At 35.8% G+C, this 16,686-nt stretch overlaps 1 protein-coding gene across 5 annotated transcripts; it reads right to left on the bottom strand.

The window, feature by feature from the left end:
- Nucleotides 1–518: 518 nt before the first annotated feature.
- Nucleotides 519–12,159, bottom strand: MHK (Protein kinase superfamily protein). 5 transcript variants are annotated; one of them, XM_010245153.3, is made up of 18 exons: nucleotides 11,942–12,159; nucleotides 10,826–11,236; nucleotides 10,648–10,726; nucleotides 8,395–8,463; nucleotides 8,134–8,223; nucleotides 7,433–7,571; nucleotides 7,200–7,302; nucleotides 7,035–7,087; nucleotides 3,941–4,007; nucleotides 3,436–3,544; nucleotides 3,298–3,363; nucleotides 3,117–3,185; nucleotides 2,972–3,032; nucleotides 2,716–2,820; nucleotides 1,801–1,835; nucleotides 1,621–1,666; nucleotides 1,103–1,184; nucleotides 519–799 (listed from the first exon to the last, which is right to left on the bottom strand). In XM_010245153.3, exons 2-18 carry the CDS (start codon nucleotides 10,831–10,833, stop codon nucleotides 670–672), a joined length of 1,311 nt encoding a protein of 436 aa, XP_010243455.1. In that variant the 5' UTR covers nucleotides 10,834–11,236; nucleotides 11,942–12,159; the 3' UTR covers nucleotides 519–669. The 5 variants fall into 5 exon arrangements, 3 of the variants coding, with proteins under 3 accessions (XP_010243455.1, XP_010243458.2, XP_088752816.1); XM_010245156.3 differs by having other exon boundaries at nucleotides 2,716–2,817; XM_088896690.1 differs by having other exon boundaries at nucleotides 10,826–11,231; nucleotides 11,942–12,155.
- Between the last annotated feature and the right edge of the window lie 4,527 nt (nucleotides 12,160–16,686).

Below are 16,686 nucleotides of genomic sequence, written 5' to 3'. Positions count from 1 at the left end.
CATCTTTCATGAAATGGGAGTACATAGATCATACCCTGTTCAAGCAGACAACGAATCCACAGCCAATCAACGTTTTTTAGTTTTGCTTCTTTGCTTTGTTGATAGAATTTACAGTTAACCAACAGGATGGAATGCCGGAAATGAGAATCAGACAAGTTCTCTACTTTTCCATGCAGTTGATGCATATTTATGAAAATCCACTTATCTACAATACTTGCAAATGTAGAATATACTCCAAGAGAGCACACTTTGTCAATTGTCACTTAACCTGTATCATAAATTCATAATTGATCTTCCTGACTAAACCACTAAGGCACGAATAATTTAAGGTCCGATTGGGTCTCCAAACATGCCCCTTTTCCCCCCACTCAGTATCAGGAAAAAAAGCAGACTTAAATATGAGCGTTTCTACTGGGTTTTGGACTTTATTTTATAGCACATAGCATATGTAATTCCACCTTCCTCCCGCCAAACGCTTGTCAACAGCTCTGAGAAAACATTACTAGCAAAGGTAAAGATACAGAAAATATCTGCTTGTTTTCCTCTTTATTTGATCATCATTTTAAATGGTTGATAATCTCTGAATTTTGAATGCATTTTTAAATCAACCTTCTCCCCGCCTACCCAAAGAAATAAAAAAAAAAAAAAAAGTAAATTTACAACAATCACTTAAAGATAGTGACTCTGCTGGAAGGGCGAGGAGACGGCCACCAATGGTCGATCAAGGAGATTAGGCTGCATAGATGAAATTGTGAATCCCGCTGACTGTGGAACTCCAATTGTTGGACAAGAAATTTGACTGCACGCACAGAAGTTGGGTCATGTCAGGTTTGATCAATTTGAATTTGACTCGGTAAGTCGAGTCTTCAGCTCTTCAAAACTTGGGCTTGGTTACTCGGCAGCTATATGGTGGAACTATTTACCATTTTGGATGTCTTAACAACTAATGTATATGCTATTTGCACAAGAAATCCCCTACTAACACAACTTAGGATGTCATTGCCACCACTTTAAGCCATGATTAAGTTGGCACTTGGGATTTTAATCCCCTAGTGACACAATATTTCTTCTTTAAGATAGTGCAAGGAAAAATAGTGCTCACCTGTTGACAATATAGGATGAAGACAAGGAAGACTTCACTGGTACATTTCCAGTTTGATTAAGAGACGGTATGGGCCACATGACTGGAAGATAGAACAAAAACAATTTTAGCCATGACAAAAATTGTCTAAAAGAAAAGCAACATTAAATAAGCATTCATGTTTTCTTTTTCAATGTGATATTTATTACTATACTACCATTCGTCTCCCTGCGTTTGATTTAATGTTCATCTTCTACCTTAATATTTTTCAAAATAGACTGAAGTACTAGGTAATATTAGTTAGTAACAGTACAAAAACCTTGTCTTTCTTGTTAGTGGTGAAATACTTCATTTCTGAGATTGGTCTTGACTCTTGAGAACCAATTGCAAACTTCCTTCTCTTGCCAATCTGTTATACTAGCTAGCACAATAGATATCATTCAATCCCTCGTAGGGTTGGTACGGAAAGTTTCTCAATTCTTTTACTAGGTAATTTATCTACCTTTTTGTTAATTAGGAGCTGGGCATGAAAATTTTACCTGTCTGATCTGAACGTTCCTGGAAACCAGAGCACAAGAGTAATTCCTGCATTATAAAATTCATACATTTTCACATGGATAAACAATATTTTTACCTCTAAGAGCAGACAAAATATTTTAACACACATTATCTGTGGTAATAACATTGCTAATGTATACATGCACCCATCACAAACTCACCTCTCTGGAATTTTGGGAGACCTGATGGACCATCTCTGCGGTGAAGGAAAGCATATCAGATAGAATGAAATATATGAAGATCTCTTATGTGAGAATAAAACATTTTGAAGTTTGAACACCTAAGAATTGCATGGAACTGATTGATTGTTCTTAGCTCAAGCCCACCCAAATATTACTCTTAAGAGCAATTTCCCAATTCATTAATCATTATTCATCATAACCATCTAAACCTTGTCCCAACTATCTCAAGAGTACTTTCCTAGCATTTATTTTTTATTTTGTTCTTTCAGCACATTCCTTTGGAAAGTTGTCTAACTTAGACAAACAGACCTGATGAAACCAAACATGAAACACAGATATCCAGAGCCCAACATGTACCCCTAAAGGGGAGGGAGATTACAATCTTGGCCATCTAGTATTATTTTTTGGTTGGTAAAGATTTCTACTTATATTTCAACAGGATTTACTGATCAGATGGTTATTAAGCTAGGTAGCCATCCCATCCAATGATATTTTTATGGTGAAAGCTTAAGGCAGTCACCTTAGAAATTAGACACAAAATAGATGAATAAATGACAAGTTTCAATGACAGCTTAAGAGTTGGAACCTACCGAATAAAATTTGGTTTCCACTTTTTTGGAACAACAAGAAACAAACCAATAAACACAAAAAGTTTCATGTACCAAGTTTTGGAACAAATTTTTCAGAAAAATAGACTTTCTGTTAAGAGTGAAATGCTAAAAATTTCTCTATAAGATACCATAATCACATTTGCATTTGTTTGTAAATTCCTCAAGTATTATTACATCACCCAGTTAACTATAAAATTACTGATAATAGTCTTCATGTATTTTTGAAACACTTAATAGTTATCACTTCTTTCATTGACTATGGCAATCTCAAGACAAGACATACCTATGTCAGAAACACTGGGCTTTACAGCCAATGTCAAGCCAAGAAAGCAGTCATCTGGTTCAGTCCCAAAATCCCATAGATTCAACTCCAGCTTTGGCTCTACTGCTGAAGATCCAAAAAGAGAACAACAGGTTTATTGATACTATTAGTTACAAATAGCACCATATAAAAGTTTGCATTTGTCAATGCTCAAAAAGTGTTCAATGCATTATTCATCAAAAAAAAGAGTGTTCAATGTATTCAAAAATAAACTTACCCATGTCATTTGGCTTTGACTGAAAAGGATCCTGCAGTGGATAAGGAACCCACATTCCCACCTGTTTAACTGGCACAAGTTAGGCAGTGATGTATCAAAGAAAATGAAAAAAACAAGAAAAGAAAGACTGGAGAATTCATATTACATGGAAGAAAGGATGTTGTAGCGCTTGCTCAGCAGTTGGTCTCTTTAGTGGGTCCCAAGAGCACAGTTGCTATTGATAAAACAGGAAATACAATGTTACAATACACCCAAAACAATGTAGACAGCAGAAAAGTAACTCAGGGAACCAACTTAAAAACAGAAGAAGGTTTATTAACACCTACCGTTATCAAGTCAATTGCTTCCAAGCTGGCATTTGGAATGATGTCTGAAAGATTGACAGGCATGATCTACAGAAAGAGAAAGTTAAAGGAAGAGAAACACCACAAAGAACCCAATGGTTGATCCAAACAAATGCTTACCTCTGAAATGCTGAAATTAGCAAACCGTGAAACATTCATCCCTTCAGGCAAAGTAGTCCAATCTGGGGTCCCCAGAACACAACATATTTTGTACAGTTGATCTGTCTCACTGTTTACAGAAAAAATATCATGAGAGAGAGAGAGCAGTAGATTGTTTGTCACAATCAACATGTGTCTGAGAGAGTGAGAGAGAGAGAGAGAGAGAGAGAGAGAGAGAGAGAGAGAGAGAGAGAGAGAAGTTTTGAAATATGAATGCCCTCTATTTTTCAAAAACAAACCTCATTAGGTCACTATTATTTAACAGGACTACAAGGTCTTCACAAATGGAGTGGCAAAAGCTGTAAGTAGCTAATAACTAGGTATGAGTTACTACAGCTTTCTCATGTTATGAGTGATGACTTATGTGCACTGTATGTACATGTGCATGGAGAAAGGAAATTCCTCAAATTTCATATTTGTCATCTCTCTTTTGGTCCTAAGAATATTATACTATATAAAACCTTACCTTTCACCAGGGAAAATAGGGCAAAATGTGAAAAGTTCAGCTAGTATTGCACCAATGGCCCACATGTCTGCAGAGATTTTCACTTCTTAGTAGTTAGTTCATGAGCAAACAATCACAACATGAATCTTATAATGAATATATTATACATAGGGTAAAACCAAAAAGGAACCATCCTATCTACATTGCCACAGGTGATTTTAACTGAGGAATCTCGCTTTAATGTGGCTGCAGAACCTTACTTTTTAAGCATAATATGCATATCTCAACAAATGTCCATTAATAAAACAAAGAACAAGAAAATATATTCTCCACACTTAACCATTACAGACCTCATTGCTGACAATTGAAAACTTCACTAGACGATATTTGTATGGTCATGCCACAATAAGCTTGAAAGGTATGCCACACAAAGTGATAATAAAGTTCCATTAGCACCATGCAGATTGTATAAGCCTTGTAATAGGCACCATGGAGATGTTTAGGTTCTTAAGGAAGTCCTATGTGGTATTAAATATAAAGTTGGATCAAACGGTGGTGATGGAACCAGAACCAGTTTCTTCTAGACAAATTTAATGAGATAGCAGGTCCCTCGTGGATTGCTTTCCAGCCCTCTTATTGCTGAAGATAGATATGCCTTGGTCATGCCAATATCATGAATCAGAAGATCAGGGATCAGGGGGTTGTTTGGCAGCCCAAATTCAGTAACTATTCTTCTGACTATTTTATAACACTAATATGGATCCAAATACTCCCAATGGAGGATCCGAACCGGTGACCCATCAGGTGTGCTCTTAGTCAAATCATTCTTCTACACAATTCAAAGCCCAATGATTAATGACTCCACACACAAAGCCATCTAGAAAACTGTGGCACCATCCAAAGTTGCCTTCTTTGTTTGGAGCACCATATGGAAAAGTGTCTCACTAGGGACAGCCAGATTAGAAGAGGTAATGCCCCTATATTCCACTGTCTGCACCCACTATGACTCCATCAAGGAATCAGCAAACCACTTCCTGCTCCACTGCAGATTTACTACCCAAGTCTGATCTCAAAAAAAATCTCATTACCTACCTATTAGGGATTTTATGGTGCTTCCCTCCCTCCATCATGGATCTTTTCAAGTGCTGGAAATTAAGATGTTTGAGCAGAAAGGAGTCCATTCTCTGGAGGACTACCCCTTTGAATCACGTGAACTATATGGCGTGAAAGAAACAGCAGAATTTTCAGGGGCAGAACTCAATCAATGGAGGAAGTTTTGTAGAACACCATTGGAATGTTCGCATATTGGCTATCTATATAACAGGATATCAGAAGTGTTAGTTACCTCTTACCTGTTTCTCTCTTTGTATATACTTTTTGGATGCAATGTATAGCCTCTCAATGTACATGGCGGGAATTGGGAAGCCTTTACATCTTCCCTATTTGATCAATACAAGTATTTATTTTTCCTTTCTAGCTTTCCTACTCATCTCAACATTTGCATTTCTGCCACACTTATTTTTTGGACATACAATTTCTTGAATGCCCAACACTTTCACTCCATGCAACATTGTTGTCCTTACAAATGTTTTGTAAAATTTCCTTTGGCAGGAAGATCTTATTTAGGCGAAGCTGCTGAAGAGAATGTAATGCACTTATGCTTTGGTTGTCACTACATGAAATACATTTGGGGGTTCTTTGGTTTGTTCAAAACTGACTTCTTGGAAACTAGAATTACGGGAGACTTTTGCTAAACGGCATATGATGCGAGGAAATATCAAGGCAAGATTGCTTGGAACAGTGTACTTTTTGCCATTTGTTGGGAAGTCTGGAAAGAAAGAAATAGGAGGACCTTTGAAGACAAAGAGAAGAAGAGATCAAATAGTATTGCTCTGCAGCAAAAGAATTATGAGGTGGATTATCATCTTACCAGAATTTTGAGTCTCCAAAGAAGACCTAAGAAGTGGTTTTTGGTCTTTACTAGAGCCGAGAGTCTAATGTTACTATTCTCTTCTTTGATTTGTACCATTTTCCTTTTATGTGGAGTTTTTTGTACTTTAGTGATCTCTCATCACTGGATTTGATGTATTATCTTCTATTTTTATTAATAAAATTTTTATTTTTTATTTAGTACCAAAAAAAATGCCCGTTTATCCTAAGTGATATTCTCCCGTCACATAAGACTCTAAATGCACCCCCTCCATTTTTCCCATCATACTCTAATTTTATTGGTGAGTGGTGACATTGTCAATTTTTTTGTTACTTATCAAAATTAAAGTACATATATATATATATAGATGCAATGTGAATTTAATAATAGGAGTGGAAAGCAGAGTACACTTAGAATTGGCCAAGAGATAACTCAATGTGACTTCTTCCATTACCTTGTTTCAATAATTCATAACAAGGAGAGATTGAAGGATCAGTAACAATGAAGAATTTTATCCTTGTGAGATCCACTATCAAGTACAAGTCCCACCTTGTACAAGTCCCCAATACATTAAATTCCTTGTCACCCCTGTTTCACCAGCCCATCTGCTAGCCTGTCAGCAGACCTAGGTATCCACTGACTTCTCCTAATTCCTTTATCATCTCTTTAGCTTTTCTGACCTCACATATCTATGCTTCCGTGGTCCCTCCTCATTATTTCCCTGCCAACCTGATGACCTTAGAGAGTCCCCTTTGATTATTATATTGCTGTACCTCATATTTCTAGCCCTTTTTAAGCCAGCCAAAACAGCCTTCAGTTATGCTCTAATTGAATCTCCATAACTGATAGGTCCTGCATATATAATCGTGATATCCCCAATGTGATTTCTAACCAGTGCTATACCTGATTGACCCAAGTTGCCTAAGCTGAAACATCAAAATTCAGCTTGATATATGGTGTCTGTGGTTGGTGCCATTCTACTTGTATTATTGACCTGTTTAGTGCAGATTCAGCTACTTATTTCCAATTTCTTATGATAATATCATAAAAGAATCAAACGTCTCTAACATCCTGACCCAATTAATACTTATTCTAAAACCTCTTGAAGAAGAAAGTACCCTTTTACTTCTTAAACATAAAATAGCGCTAAGGAATAAAAAATGGCACAACATAAATACCACATACCAATTGCAGGAGTGTATGATGAAGATTGCAATAAGACTTCTGGAGCTCGGTACCTTGCATAAATAATGAAATTATGAAATGTCATCACCTAATAGAATAGTAAATTTAGTTCAACAAAGGATATAAAAGGAGACTGCTATGATGTAAGTGAAGATTTTTACTCACCACCGTGTGGAAACATAATCAGTATAAGGTGGTCTTGATGTTACTTCTCTTGCCAGTCCAAAATCAGCAATTTTTATTGTGTCATCCGTCACCAGCAAATTCTCTTAAGGCAGAAAGGATATTCAACCAGTAATGGTTAAAAATTAATCCACATATTCCATGAATTCAGAAAAAAAAAAATCCACAGAAGACAAAAGGCCAGAAGGTTGATAACACAAGATCCATGTCAATACCAGGTTTTAGGTCACGATGAAAATATCCATTTCTATGCATATATGCAAGTCCTTGTAACACTTGAGACATAAGATTCCGTATCTCTGCCTCTGAAAATGGGCTTTGACGGTCTCTCATGATCTGGTATAGATTATATTCCTGTACATGAATTCAGGAAACAAGAAGAATTAAGCACCCATTAACTAAATCAAGACCCATACAAGTATCTATTAAGTATTAAACGTAACACCCAATGCAACCGTTTGAATTTGACTAAAAACAAAGCAAGAACATGAAAAAGAAAAAAAAAAGAAAGTTCAATCAAGAAAAATACATGTTCTGAAACCTTATAGTCAAGCAGTGAAGAAGGTGCTCAAATTCAAACCACTTCTATAGTTTTTTGTTTTTTTTTTCTTTTTGGGGAAGAAATGCCATTAACATGAAGCCACTTGTGATAGCAAAGATGTGACAAAAGTAAAACAAGGTAAAAAGATAATACCACACATTGGATCATTACATTAAAACAATATGCATGCATCATAATATACAGAAACATACATATTAACTTCATGATCATGTGCCAAAAGCAGAATTAAAGCCTAAAGACATAGATAATATTACAATCTAGAGGAGCATGGACATTAATAACCCAACCGCTGCCAACAAAGAAAGGCATACATTTTTAAGTACACAAATATATGTATATAGATCAACTACTTACCATGTATTCAAAGATGAAGAAAAGTTCATGGTTTTCCCTAACAATCTCCTTCAACTTGACAATATTTGGGTGATTCAACTTACGGAGGGACTGCAAAAGGATATGTTATAATTGTATGCAAAAGATGAGGAGAGCACTAAGATTAATCTGTTGGTATAACTTGTAATGTCCTCAGTTGTCACAAATAATACTGTTGAAAAGAAAGGAAGAAGCAAAAGACAAGAAGTTTCACATAAACAGAATAAGTAATAAAGACCATACCTTAACTTCACGTAAATTCATGCATTCCTCCCAAAAGTAGAATTTTCTCTTCATTTTCTTGACAGCAACCTATGATCAACATGCACACTTTCAAACCTTGTTCTTTGTAAGTAAGACCAAAGTGGCATAGCAATATTGTAGAAATTAGTAGATAAAAAGTTAACATATTGCATACAATATCTATGTCAATAAATGTCATATGGAGATGTCCCTATTCCTTCTTAAAGCTCTCCATTATATGCTGAATTAAAAGGCTAGCCTCATTGGTTTGCCAAATACTAACCTAAAATTGTTCGATATTCAAGCTCATCAGCACCACCCTAGTCTAGGTCTTCTTTTTTCCCTTACCTCTTTTATCAATGATCAAAGAAAAGCTGAAAAGATAATAGAAAAAAGGAAGACCTCACTTGGTTGGGGGAAGATCTAGCTGCTGAAAGACTGCCACAAAAAGATGTGAGAAGCTCGATTCAAGCTTATTTCGAGAAGCTAGAAATGGAGCAAGATGCGCCTCCAACCAAACGGTCTGTGGGCTGCCAAGATCTTTATGTAAAAGCCCATTACTTTTTTTCGCTGTCAGATCTTACAAGAAAGACTTGCCAAACAGCACTGGAGGTGACAAAATATAGACAAACTACAGAACTTTACATGAGCTTCCTTACATGGACAAAATGTTCATTTCAGATAAGAATCAGGTTACAGCTCTCTAGGATCCTTGATGACACATCAACCCCCCCCCCCCTCTTTTCTGAACATGTACAGTACATTATGAGTTTCATCTTTTCCAGTATAACATCCCTAGGTAGCAAAGATAAACTTTTGCATTGATTGACTACTCTTTACCTGGGACATTCAGCAACTTCCTTTTTTTTTTTTTTTGATGAATCACTCAGCAACTTCTTTTCAGTTAGCACTTCTGAAAATTCATTGTTGGAGGCAAAAAAAAATCATGTAGAGATGCCTTTTACATAGGATGGTTTATGGGATCTAGAGAGGAAGAAACAACAGAGACAGAATCCACACATGAAAAGGTAGTTCTCAATAAAGTTATTCATTGGATTCAGGAATTAGAATTTAGAAGAAACATAGGTATCAAAATTAATTCCTTGCTGACTGGCATATCATCTCTTTTTCACTCTACCAGATGTGATTATCTCCAAGTTAACCATGACACCATAAGCCAGCTACAAAGCATAATTTTGGTAGGAAAACCAAGGTGAATCTAGAATTGCTAGTATTTTCAAGATAATAAAAGAGTGGTACTTGGACTATTTGGAGCTTAGGACATGGGGAACTAGTGGATTTGCAAAGGTCATTTGTCTCTTCCAAATGCTTAGATTCTTATTCTCTTTTGGCTTTGAGAGTAGCATCATCTAATATGCTCCAAAAAGATCACTAAATAGGATCTGACATGGATTTTTAAGTCCACAGAATCTTGGTCACTCCCTTAAAAGAGGTGGGGCCCTTAACATCCATGTAGTCAAGTGGTGGTGGTACTCCTCATTCTCCTGTGTTCCAAGAACAATCAACTCTGTTGCTAATGGTTTTACCAAACAATGTGAAGAGGGGTTTCTTGTGTTTGGATTTTAATTTTGCCGATACAGGTTGTATCTGTGGAGTTGAATGTACTCTTGTAGTTGTTTAGAGCTTGGGCGGTCTTGGGTTCATCCTTTTGGGAGCCCATAACCCTCTATCATCTTCTCTCCTCTTTTCATACAAGTTTTATCTAACAATCAAGAAATTTAAAAAAAAAAAAAAAACACTAATTTTTTTGCACTTATTATGCTCTTTGCAATGCAGTATAGACTCACTAACAAGTCAAATTGACCAGTCTAATGGGACAATTTAGAACCATTTAAGTGAATTATTAAGAATTTGAGAACATTGTTGTTATAATGATGAAATATAGTGATCACAACCCCCTACACCTCTATGTATCCCATGCCTTTGTGCTTTTGCTCATGTTTTCTTGCTTCTTTGAATTTGAAACCTCTATTTTCTTGTATCTTTCCATCTCCTCTCTTTAAAACAGTTGTTCTTCTGTCAGAATTACAGTTAGCCCATATTTCCAATCTTCTCTTCAATCAGGTGTAATAATTGTAAATCGAGCAAAGGGTTTAACGAACTATAATAGAATAAGGTCTAACCAAAAGAACCCAAACTTCTAAAACTATTAGAAAGCAAGAAAGTACAATTTTCATACAAATTAGCATGTAAAACTTCATATATATCTTAATTCGAAGATCCAGTACTTACAATCTCATTAGTTTCTAGATTAAGTGCCTTATATACACTTCCACAGGTTCCATCTCCAAGCTCTTTTATAACTTTATACCTGAAACACATTCACAGCAATAAAAAGATTCTGATACACACCACAAGGCAAGGTGGGAAAAATCCAATTACGATAAACTTCAGGCAGCATGCAGCTCACCTTTCCATTATTAGATTCTTATCCAGTATAAGGTCAGCAATTTTTCAGTGAACTTCTAGCAGTTTCCAGAAAAAACTCTCTACACAGGCATTGCAGTACCTTTCACTTGATTGTAAGTGGAGATTACTGCTAAACTGTAGCATGAAATATAAGAGGTTGTTAAATGCCCACTGTTCATGGTACAAGTGACTAAGCATCAATTGGAAGATGATCGACATGCTTTGAGGCAGCTTCTATAAGCTGCAATCAACCAATATCATCTACAAGCAACCAGAAGTATCTGTAACACCTCCGGTAGAACTCCAGTAGGGGAAGTATTCAACTTAATCCGAAGAAAATCCCAAACATTTATGTATATCTGATCCATCTACTTGGGTAAATGCCCAGCTATCAAAAACTGGGGCAACTGTGCTGCAAACAACCAAAAACAAGCAAGAATAAATAGAATTCCATCAAGTAGTTCATTCATTATGAGATGAAAAAAGAATCCATTTAGTGGAGGAACATAAAAGGCGTGAAAAAAAAAATCATAAGAAGAGATTCTTTTTAAGGCTTCCGGAATTCATATTTAGGTGCTTCCAGGACATATTTCACCTGGGACACGCCAATGCAAAATCCTCAACCAACTAACTGCAATGAATTCCAGAGGGAAATTGAATCCCTTGATAAAGGTGACAGCACTAGAACTAAAAGAAATACCCAAGTACTCAACTTTTTCCAAGGAAATAACAATTAAATAACAACCAAGATTCAGTCCAGCCTTCAATATAGAATCCCTCTAAAATCCTAAAGCTCTAAGCAAAAAACCGAAAAAAATCCTCATTAAGTTGAAAATAAGAAAGAAGACATGTCAATCTGACTACAAAATTCCAATCTATTCAAATTTCCCCTTTTTCTCCGCATTGATAGAGATCTTCGATTCATATAATCATGAAATCCCTAAACAACATACAAAATGTTACCAGGAGCAAAACCCAAACAACTTCCTATTCTCAAGCAGACCCACAGATCAAAACAAAGGGTCAAACGAAAATCCAAAAAAAAAAAAAAACAGAAACGAATTCATTTAAACAGATATTGGGAATAAATAAAGAGAGATTAAGTATTTGAGCTCACCATGGATGCTGAAGAACATGAACAGAAACACCACGAAGCAAAGACGATCAGAAAAAATAAAAGAAAATGTAAAACTTTTGATCAGCAATGCAAGAAACAGCTTTGCTTATAACAAGATGCAGAGATTTAGATTTCTGTTGTCTCCATTTGAGCAAATTCAGGAGAAGAAGAGAAGGGGAAGAAGCCAAGGAGAAATTATAATAAAATTAAAAATAAAATTAAAATTTGGGGGAAGAGGTGGTAAGGAAGGAAAGGCATGTGGTCCCCGCGTAAAGCAATAGTTTAATCCAAATGACTAAAAACTCCTTTTTTTTCACAAAATCACGTAAATACCAAACTAAATGACGACAACACCCTTAATTGATGTGGGCCGGTTTGTCGTTTGAACGGGGTAGTTAGGGCGAGGAAGAACGAATATTTTAGGACAAGAATGTAATTAAGAAGTGGATAAAGGGAGTTTTTGGTCATTTACGGGTATGCATTTATTTACCCAGGCTGTGGTCCAGGGAGTGGTTAACGCGGTTCGAACCCATGAATTGGTCCTACGTGGCGCGTTTTCGGGGATAAGCACGAGAGCGTATAAGGTACATATAGAATATATCTTCACAACCGTAGACCTAAGACACGGTATCACATACGGCGCGTGTTGTGGGTCCCACCAATGTGATATTCGACAAGATTGCGTAGATCCAACGGTTAGATATTTATTCATATAAAATTGCTTAGGTATATGAATCGAAAAGAGAGATTGGGCCGGAAGCCGCATGACCCATAAAGTGGTTGGGCCCAAAACTTGGATTCTTAGATAGGCCCTTCTATAGGCCAGCCAGGGACTCTTTGTCGTTTGACCATGTCCTAACCATAAACTGTTAATCTGTGGCCCTTTGAATCCAGCCAGTCCAGGACTTGGGCCCTCAATTCCAAACTAGAATCAAATCAAATGTTGTCAAACAAGTACACACAAATGGGTCGTTGGAATATGGCATTAGGGATGTATATGGTTTGATAGAAAATAATTAAGAGTCCGTTTGGTTTGTGTCTTGGAATCCCCAGGAATCAAAATCGGAATCCTCTATTCTTGACATCCATTTGGTTTAGTCAGGAATCGGAATCGGAATCGGATTCTAATTGTTACTATTTGGTTCAACTAGAATTTGGAATCGGAATCAACCAAAATTTTCAATTTTGTCATTCTGGCATCTCTTTGGAAGAAGAAGAAGAGGAGGAGGAGGAGGAGGAGGAAGAAGAAGAAGAAAGAGGGTGGATTCCAGGTTGGCATTGGTTTAGAATAAAAAGAGGGAAAGAAAAGAGGACAAAAAGAATAAAGGAGAGGAGAGGAAGAAGTCTTTGCTACTAGTAATGCTGCGGTGGTGGCGACAAAGGGGAGGAACAGGGAGCAAAAGAAGAGAGAAGATGGTAGAAAGAATAGGAAGAAGAGAGGGGATATAAGGGAAGGATGGACGCCCAACAAGGCAACAACCGGTCTTACCTTGCTGGAGATGGTGATCATCAATGGCTAAATTGGATAGAGGAAGGCTTGTAAAATACTTCAAACTTGGTAGAATAGGGCTTTGGATTGAAATGGGGGCTTTTTTGTCATACAAAAATGGAGAGGAAAATGGGAATCACATTCTAAGGGGTCAAAAAGGCCATTCCCCCATATGGGGAATCCCATTCTGATCAAGCAAATAATTGGAATAGGAATGGGCCATTCTGATTCCAATTCTAGGCACCTATTCCTGCAAACCAAATGGACCCTAAGAGAGAAACAACAAATTGAGGGTCTAAAACCTTGTATTTATTGTTTTGTATGTATTTACACTCTATATATTTGTATTTATACTATTTCCAAACTGAGCCTAAAGGAATCTCACACATTCTATTAAAAACTTTCACACAACTTTCTATTTCTCTCTTATTTTCTAGCAAACCATGCATAGCCTAAGAGAGTCTTCACAATAGAGGTCAATCCTGTCAAATGGACTAAACCAAAAGTAGATGGTATCAAAATAAACTTTGATGATTCCTGCATAAACAACAAATGCACCACTGCTTGTGTGGCCAGAAATCACCTTGGCCAGATTTTGGACTACAAAGCTATGGTATAGGAATCATGACTATCAATCTTGCTAAAGTGTGGGCTACTTGGGAAACTCACAATCTCTCTCTCAACTTCATCGGAAAATCCATCATCATTAAAGGCGATTCAAAGTTAGTTATGGACTATCTAAATAACTAGATTGACCCTCCATAGAGGCTGAAAAGGATCATTGAAGGTTGCATGGCTCTGGTCGAGAGATTAGACGGTGCGGTGGAGTACGACCACACCTTCCGGGAAGGGAACCGAGTTGTTAATTGGCTTGCTAATTGTGCTCACTCAAACCTCGCTTTTGTTTCTTCCTTGCCTTTTCACTTTAAAGTGTTTCTCTTGTGCTGACATTTGGGGATGGGCTACCCCCCGCTGTGTGTAGCTCCTTTATTGATCTTTTGTTTTATATACATATATGTATGTATGTATGTATGTATGTATGTATGTATGTATGTATGTGTATGTGTATGTGTGTATGTGTGTGTGTTTGTGTCTGACCCATTTGACTTGGATAGTCGAACTAATGACCCACGACCCATAGGCAAAATTAGTTTAGCCTTTGGATCATTTTTTAAAACATTACACATAACCCCTCTCTCCCTCTCCATTTTGATTAAAAAATAGTAAAATCATGACAATGAAATTAAAAATATTTTAAGAAAGTTGATAGTAGAATATTAAAAGTACATAAAATAATTAAAGCATATAAAGACAAAATATAAATTAATTATGTTAAAGAAATATAAATTAATTAATTGATATTAAATGAATAAGTTGCTATATATACTTGATTGGGGGAGAGAGGGAGAGGAAAAGGTTGTCATGATGGGAGTTATTGAAATAGTTGTATTAATTTAAATTAACTGAACTAAATTCACAACAATTAGAAAGAAAGAAATAGAGAATAAAAATTGGACAATAGAGAGATGGTGTGATGTGATGAGAGAGAGAGAGAGTATGTGTGTGTGTGTGTGTGTTAATATGATGTATAGAATATAGAGAGAAATTATGTGAATAGAGAGAGGGGTTGAAGTGAGAGAACAATGTCATCATTACACCCACACGAATAGCCAAAAATAGGGTTTGGGCGGCATGGGCTTCACACACACAGATGTCATTTCTTGAGAACCTGTTAGATTCCATTTTCTCAATGCATGGGGACCATTTGCACTAGATGTTGTATTTCTACTTTTTTTACATGTAGAATAGTAAAAAAATAAATCTTTTCTTTATTAGTTATTGAGCTTTAAACTCTCTTTTTTTATATGGCTTATATATTATGATTAGCACATAAACCAAGTGATGGTGGCTTAATTGATACCTTATCTAGTTAGTTGTAGCAAAGACCTGGGTTAAGGCAATGGGTTACCTCCCATTGTGTAGCCCAAAAAATCCAAAAGATGTGATTAGCACAAGATTAATAACCAAGTTAAAAAAAAAAAAACAATTTCAAATTTGAACTGATGAAGATAACCAAAAACTCGCATTAAGTTCTTTCTTACTATATTTTATTATTGAACCAAGAACAATCTATTAAACAAATCTAAATTAAAATAAATTAATAGAAATGATTTGTTTGTTCACCCCATGTACTGGTGGGCAAATTTGGCTTTTTAGACATTAATTAGGGTCCGATGTAAGGTTCATATTTAGGTTGACCCTTAACCTAACCTAACCCATATAACTTACACCCTACTTTATTAGAGAGACCCAAAAGGGATTGAGAGATATTTAAGAAGAAAATAAGGATTTAATGGGGAGGGGAGATGTTACAAACATTGACTATTAAGGGGTGTGTGTGTGTGTGTGTGTGTGTGTGTGTGTGTGTGAGAGAGAGAGAGAGAGAGAGAGATTTATTAGAGTAAATATTGATTTTATAAAAGACAATAAAGACCCATGAGGTTTTTAATGATTTAATATAAAAAAAGATATGCACATGTGTGAGAAAGGAGAGGAGGAGCTACATATGAGCTTTGTGTTGAGTGGACCCTCACCTCCCTTCTTTCCTCTTTCTATTATATATATACTACCATTGATTAATATAATATATATATTACTATACTATATTATACTACCATTGATTAAAAGTATGAATAAGTGTGCGGAACTTTTGTTTGACTAAAATAGCCCTATTTTTGAATTTGGTATCTCTTTAATTGTGAGGGCATAAAATGTAATTTGAACTATTACCTTCATTTTATTTAATTCCCTCTCATTAATCCTTATATTTAAGGTATTAACTATCATCATCTTTCATTGTTCTTCACTAAAATGCTCTTATATTTTAATTTGGCCATTCTCTAATTATGAGGTCAGAATATGTAACTTAAACTACTTCTTTATACCCCATTCAATTCCCTCTCATTAAGTCTTATATTTAAGTCATTAGTTCACATTCTCTCTCATTAAGTCTTATATTTAACTTATTTTTTTCACTAATAAATTCTATCATTTTTCTTCAAATAAATTCTGTTAATTAGATCCATATCCAATCTTTTAGCAATATAAAACACATGTTTAAAACCAACTTAAAAATGATACCATTCTTTAATCTTGGTGGTGGGTAAGTAATTCAACCAACCATGTCAAATGGGTCAACCCATTATCTTATAGTTAAATAATAAAACTTTTAAAATGAAATAAATACAAAAAATAA

Source organism: Nelumbo nucifera, chromosome 1, assembly GCF_055504915.1.
Source record: "Nelumbo nucifera cultivar China Antique chromosome 1, China Antique-T2T, whole genome shotgun sequence".
Lineage (NCBI taxonomy): Eukaryota > Viridiplantae > Streptophyta > Magnoliopsida > Proteales > Nelumbonaceae > Nelumbo > Nelumbo nucifera.
Note: the sequence above shows the minus strand (reverse complement) of the source record. Positions and strands in the feature narration are given on the sequence as shown.